General features: G+C 38.3%; 2 protein-coding genes across 2 annotated transcripts in view; both read left to right on the plus strand.

Annotated features, from left to right (window-relative positions):
• LOC133561315 (CUGBP Elav-like family member 2) overlaps positions 1-3,074 on the plus strand; it is a 45,739-nt gene extending 42,665 nt beyond the window's left edge. Inside the window, exon 6 of the mRNA XM_061914680.1 lies at positions 3,001-3,074. Coding sequence (XP_061770664.1) covers positions 3,001-3,074 — 74 coding nt within the window. The remainder of the gene's footprint in view (positions 1-3,000) is intronic.
• The window catches only part of LOC133561273 (gastrula zinc finger protein XlCGF28.1-like), a 16,100-nt gene continuing 11,448 nt past the window's right edge, over positions 2,849-7,500 (plus strand). The window contains exon 1 of the mRNA XM_061914635.1: positions 2,849-3,512. The gene's annotated coding sequence lies outside the window, so the exon portion shown is untranslated. The remainder of the gene's footprint in view (positions 3,513-7,500) is intronic.

Raw genomic sequence — 7,500 nt, forward strand, 5'->3', positions numbered from 1 at the left:
AGCAGCGCTAAAATCAACAAAAAAGTATATTTTTAAAAATATACTTCATCTCCAATGTCCATCATAACTATACATAAAACTTCTTAGAGGTCCTTCTAGACAACCAATTAACATCAAATTAGAGCTACTTTGACTATAAACCAGTCCAAATGCGGGAAAAAAAAGCGACACAAAGTCCACCCGTTGGAAAAGGTTCGCTACCAAAACATACATCTTTAATTCTTTGTAGTAAAATATATAATTTCCAGTCCAAATGCCAAAAAAAAGCAACATAACGTGATTCAAAAGCTTTCTAGGAGCAATGCTATGCTACCTCACAAGACGTAACTACCTTACCTCATTTCTTGGCTTAACTTGCTTATGAACACATTGCTCTTGCACAAATGATAGTCAACAACCTCCATTTATAAGAAAGATGTGCTTCCCTTTTTGGTTTAAACAGCTTATTTTGGTGTTGAGTCAGCCGACATGTCCTGCACTGCAGAGGAACCTCCTTCAGTTTGGGGACCAGGTGTAGTCCATTGGTAATCAGGGGAGGGATATGAGCCCAACAGCGAGTGCAGTACCAGCTACAGCCCTATGAGGGGGCTGCTGTGCAAATGTCTCACACTCAAACTAAACACTAAACATGGTTTATGGGGGGAAAAAGATTAAAAATCACTTGGGCATTTTCAGAATGGATTTGACTATTATTTAAAGTGACTTTGTAAACAGAACGACGTCCCCCATAAGTAAGCATTGCCAGAACACACACACACACACACACACACACACACACACACACACACACACACACACGCACACACACACACATACAAAGCACTGAGGATTTGAGGAAAAAAGTCACTTTTGAGTTGTCCACACCGGAGAATAACTAAAGATTGTTGAACAAAAATATGGTGAGAGTAAACAGTACAAGACAAATTTGACATACATTAAAAAGATGCAAGTGTATATATATTCGTCATACAATATTATACTTATTCATAATAGTGTTTTCTATAGGTGTTTGAAATATTGAAGTGTGACATTTTATTTCTAATAATTAATAATCCCATAGATAAGCACCTTTATATGATATACATATGTACTGGTTCACATCTGAAACATCTTCTGGACCACTTCAGGAAGCATATTATTATTTACTTTATACATCATTTGAACAGTTGTCTTTTATACAATTTTAAAATGTGTGATTTTATGAATCATTTGTTGGGTCTCTATAATCCATTTTATTAATTATTTTTATTAATCTCTTTTATTTTATGATGATTGTGTTGTGATTGTTTTACATGTATGTCCCCAGACCTTTATGCAATATAAATATTAAATGCAATGTCTGAATTGTTTGTGGAGGGATGGTTTTGTTTTTACAAAGTTTTTACATTTGTGGATGAAACACAAATTTCAATTATTGTGTTTTAAACATATGTTGTTTTTTTTTGTTTTTTTTATGATCCCCAAAAGATTATCAATTTCAGAAAACAAGTTTGGAGTGTCAGACAAAAGCCAATATTGTACATCATCCCACAGAGATTTACTTTGCAAACATTCTTAAAATAAACGGTTTATTTTATTTCTCTTCAGCAGAAAGAACAAGTGTTGTCTTCAATTGCAAAACATCTTAAACGTTTTTTTAAGTGGTCAATTCTGGGTTTTTTTTTTTTTTTTTTTTTTTTTCATTAACTCCTTTGCCTTTGGTTCTGAGTATTTTTTTTTGTTTGTTTTGTTCCAGAGAAAATACAGCAAATAGGAAATAGTAAATAATTGTCTAATTTCAGAGTTTCAAATCTGTAATATTGTGTCCTTCCACCAAAAGCCCAGAAAGTTTAGAAAAAGTTCTGAAAAACATTGCATGCTGTATTTAGAATATTTTGAACGGAGACCTTTATAATTGTTTTTTAAATATTTTCATCTATTCGCACGTCGTACTTCATTAAGTGCATCAGCGAAAAAATGCCTTTTTCAAACCATTAGGGTTGCCAACACCCAGACTTTGAAATTAGGGACATCTTGCAGGCAGTCGGAACATTTTTGGTGTCCCTTATAAAATTTGGGTTACCCCTATTTCAGTCCGGGCCTGAAAAAATGCTTCAAAAATGCTTAAAAATGCCAAACTGCTTAGAACAATCAACTTAACACCTCCACTAGACCACTGTTGCACTTACTGTAAGTCCTATCCATACCATAATCACAAGAAAATTGTATTCTTCAACCATACAATTATTTTTCCAAAATGTGCAAAACATAGGGTGAATTTTTTTTAAAAAACAATTGGGATGGGTGCTGGATCAAAACTGAACACTTACAAGAACAAGAAAGAAAGAGAGGTCCGCACACACCGCCACAGCAGTGTGAAAAAGAGCGCTTGCTAAACGTCATACTTAAATAAAATGAATCCTGATCAATGTAAAATGTGCAAAACTGAACATTTGCAGTTTCTTCAAAAACATTTGCCATTAAACAGCTGGCACACAAGGACCAAACAGAAAGGTTGATAATATGGATGTTAACAATGTCCATGTGAATGTCCATATAAGACAAAAGTCAATGGCCGTAAATGTCCTTCATGGAGTGTTAGGGCCAGGGGACGTCCTGGTGACACTTCTGATTGATCATAAAGAAAAGAAGAACAATAGGAAAAACGTATTAAGACTATGTTAGAAGCACAGCCTGTAGGGGAAAAAAATAATAATAAAAAAAAAATACATATATATATATATATATATATATATATATATATATATATATATATATAATATATATATATATATATATATATATATATATATATACAATAAAAATAAAATAAAACGCTTATTCACTCACCTATTTTTTTCTTCAGAGAAACTTTCTGCTGCTCTTCCTGCGGCCACAAAGAGCGGTCCTAGTGCCCTCCATGTATCCTAACCGCCATTCAACAAACAAAGAAGACGAGCGACGAAGCCAAGTTGGAAGTGGTCCATTGAAAAGTTGATAGGACAACCTCCTGTACTGTAGAATGTAGTATGGACCACAGGACAGGACGAAGAAGTCCCGTTAAGAAACAGTGGAGGCTTAAGATGCTCTACTAGTCTGCTGGAAATCCAAAGAAGACGAAGGAGTAAAAAGCAAGATGGCGTTTGACGGAGAAGGCCTAAACGTGGCCACTGGCCATTATTGTTTCTCTATTTGTATTTAGTGCATACATGTACGCATATATGTGTCGTGTAGTAGATGAAACATTCTTAGTCATTGTTTGTATCCGGATACATTAGTCTGAGCGCACTTTATCGCCTCTTGTGCTAGTTAGCTTAGCTTGTTAGCTGCTAACAGAAGACACAGAAGTTATCAACACATCGCTAAGTAGAGATCAAGTGTGAGAGTAAAGTGTTGTGATTGTGTGAAAATGTGCGAAAGAACCATAGCTAAGTATGAAGAGGAATTTTGACCAAAAAAAGAGGAGAAGGAGCGACAACATCAACTACTGGACGCTGTTTTCAAGAAACATCAAGTTGTGTTACACAGAACAGGTTTGTTGACTTCTTACTCTCACATCTTTACTAACTTTATATTTGATAATTAACACTCTTTTTCAACAGAAGATGCTTTGTCTTGTGGGGATGATGCAATGCTTTGATTTAGATTCTTCGCTGAAGTTAAAAAAGGCTCCAAAAAGGCGTACGCCATGGTTTACTGAAGAAACTAGAGCTCAGAAATTATTATGTAGAAAGCTGGAACGCAAATGGCGCACGACTAAACTTGAGGTGCACCATCAAGCATGGAGTGATAGTTTAATAACTTATAAACGCATGCTTACCTTTGCTAAAACTAATTATTACTCAAATCTCATCCGCATTAATAAAAACGATCCAAAATTTTTGTTTAGTACTGTAGCATCGCTAACCCAACAAGGGACTCCTTCCAGTAGCTCCACCCATTCGGCAGATGACTTTATGAAGTTCTTTAATAAGAAAATTGAACTTATTAGAAAGGAGATTAAAGACAATGCGTCCCAGCTACAACGGGGTTATAGTAACACAGATACGATTGTATATACGGCGGATACTGCAAATATCCAAAATAGTTTCTCTCGTTTTGATGAAATAACATTAGAAGGATTGTTACAACGTGTAAATGGAATAAAACAAACAACATGTTTACTTGACCCACTTCCTGGGAAACTTATCAAGGAGCTTTTTGTATTATTAGGTCCATCAGTGCTAAATATTATAAACTTATCACTTTCCTCGGGCACTGTTCCCGTTGCATTCAAAAAAGCGGTTATTCATCCTCTCCTTAAAAGACCTAACCTCGATCCTGACCTCATGGTAAACTACCGACCGGTGTCTCACCTTCCCTTTATTTCGAAAATCCTCGAAAAAATTGTTGCGGAGCAGCTAAATGAGCACTTAGCGTTTAACAATCTATGTGAAACCTTTCAATCCGGTTTCAGGGCAAATCACTCGACTGAGACAGCCCTCGCAAAATTGACTAATGATCTATTGCTAACGATGGACTCTGATGCGTCATCTATGTTGCTGCTCCTCGATCTTAGCGCTGCTTTCGATACCGTCGATCATAATATTTTATTAGAGCGTATCAAAATACGAATTGGTATGTCAGACTCAGCCCTGTCATGGTTTAACTCTTATCTTACTGATAGGATGCAGTGCGTCTCCTATAACAGTGTGACCTCGGACTATGTTAAGGTAACGTGTGGAGTTCCCCAGGGTTCGGTCCTTGGCCCTGTACTCTTCAGCATCTACATGCTGCCGCTAGGTGACGTCATACGCAAATACGGTATTAGCTTTCACTGTTATGCTGATGACACCCAACTTTACATGCCCCTAAAGCTGACCAACATGCCGGACTGTAGTCAGTTGGAAGCGTGTCTTAATGAAATTAAACAATGGATGTCCGCTAACTTTTTGCAACTTAATGCCAAAAAAACGGAAATGCTGATTATCGGTCCTGCTAGACACCGACCTCTATTTAATAATACAACTTTAACATTTGACAACCAAATAATAAAACAAGGTGACTCTGTAAAAAATCTGGGTATTATCTTCGACCCAACTCTCTCCTTTGAGTCACACATTAAAAGCGTTACTAAAACGGCCTTCTTTCATCTCCGTAATATCGCTAAAATTCGCTCCATTTTGTCCACTAAAGACGCCGAGATCATTATCCATGCGTTTGTTACGTCTCGTCTCGATTACTGTAACGTATTATTTTCGGGTCTCCCCATGTCTAGCATTAAAAGATTACAGTTGGTACAAAATGCGGCTGCTAGACTTTTGACAAGAACAAGAAAGTTTGATCATATTACGCCTGTACTGGCTCACCTGCACTGGCTTCCTGTGCACTTAAGATGTGACTTTAAGGTTTTATTACTTACGTATAAAATACTACACGGTCTAGCTCCAGCCTATCTTGCCGATTGTATTGTACCGTATGTCCCGGCAAGAAATCTGCGTTCAAAAGACTCCGGCTTATTAGTGATTCCTAGAGCTCAAAAAAAGTCTGCGGGCTATAGAGCGTTTTCCGTTCGGGCTCCAGTACTCTGGAATGCCCTCCCGGTAACAGTTCGAGATGCTACCTCAGTAGAAGCATTTAAGTCTCATCTTAAAACTCATTTGTATACTCTAGCCTTTAAATAGACCTCCTTTTTAGACCAGTTGATCTGCCGCTTCTTCTCTTTCTCCTATGTCCCCCCCTCCCTTGTGGAGGGGGTCCGGTCCGATGACCATGGATGAAGTACTGACTGTCCAGAGTCGAGACCCAGGATGGACCGCTCGCCTGTATCGGTTGGGGACATCTCTACGCTGCTGATCCGCTTCAGATGGTTTCCTGTGGACGGGACTCTCGCTGCTGTCTTGGAGCCACTATGGATTGAACTTTCACAGTATCATGTTGGACCCGCTCGACATCCATTGCTTTCGGTCCCCTAGAGGGGGGGGGTTGCCCACATCTGAGGTCCTCTCCAAGGTTTCTCATAGTCAGCATTGTCGCTGGCGTCCCACTGAATGTGAATTCTCCCTGCCCACTGGGTGTGAGTTTTCCTTGCCCTTTTGTGGGTTCTTCCGAGGATGTTGTAGTCGTAATGATTTGTGCAGTCCTTTGAGACATTTGTGATTTGGGGCTATATAAATAAACATTGATTGATTGATTGATTCATGAAAAGGAGACAGTTTGAGGGTGATGTTCCTCTCAGTTTGTAACAATGTGTGATTGATTGATTGAAGGAGTTATGAAAAGTTTGCATAGGAAAGGGTACACTTTCGTCACGGTACACATTCACTGCTGCAAGAAAGCCTGAGATGCTTTCAGTTGAAATATATTTTAATTCACACAGTACTATGTAGAAAGTAGCATTTCAAATACAAATATACTGCAGGAAAATATAGTTGAAGTAGGTAAAAGGCTTTGTATTCCCAGTTACGAGTAGCCGCAACCTGTAATGTATTTTCTTTTTGATAGGGTGTTCCACATTTTGGTGATATAGAAGGCACACAAATCAGAACCTTTTTTGGAGTGAGATCTGGGTTGAATGTGATTTTTACAACTGCCTTTGGTGTTGTAATGGTGAATATATTTTACATTTTTGAAATATTTAAACAGGTACATGGCATACTTGCCAACCCTCCCGATTTTCCCGGGAGACTCCCGAATTTCAGTGCCCCTCCCGAAAATCTCCCGGGACAACCATTCTCCCAAATTTCTCTCGATTTCCACCCGGACAACAATATTGGGGGCATGCATTTGCTGCCTTTGTTGTTCTCAGCAACTGGTCGTATAATATATGCGGCTTTTACACACACACACACACACACACACACACACACACACACACACACACACACACACACACACACACACACACAAGTGAATGCAAGGCATACTTGATCAACAGCCAGACAGGTCACACTAAGTGTGGCCATATAAACAACTTTAACACTGTTACAAATATGCGCCACACCGTGAACCCACACCAAACAAGAGTGACGAACACATTTCGGGAGAACATTCGCACCATAACAGAACAAATACCCAGAACCCTTGCAGCACTAACTCTTCCGGGAAGCTACAATATACACTCTCGCTAGCACCAAACCCCACCCACCTCAACCCTGCCCCCCACCTTAACCACTTCCTGATTGGGACTTACATGGATCAATAACTAAAATTAAACATTTATTTTCAATAACCAAAGTAGTCAACAACTTGAATTATTAAAAGAACATAAAGGTGACTGACTTTCCTTCAGCGTGTCGTAGATGGTCTCCAATTCCTAAAGAGGATTTGTTGATGGAGATACTCCATAAAACACCACATGTTTTTGGTCAAAGTTCCTTTTGGCCCAGCCAACAAAATGACCACAAAAATGTGTTTTGCATGATGACAATAACAAACTATTTAAGTTATTTTGGAATTTTAGATTTTTATTTCCATGATATTGAAGTTATGATAATGACTATGTCATTACACGATCATGGTTAAATTTAGAGATAAAGTTCA

This window comes from Nerophis ophidion, linkage group LG10, assembly GCF_033978795.1.
Source record: "Nerophis ophidion isolate RoL-2023_Sa linkage group LG10, RoL_Noph_v1.0, whole genome shotgun sequence".
Classification (NCBI taxonomy): domain Eukaryota; kingdom Metazoa; phylum Chordata; class Actinopteri; order Syngnathiformes; family Syngnathidae; genus Nerophis; species Nerophis ophidion.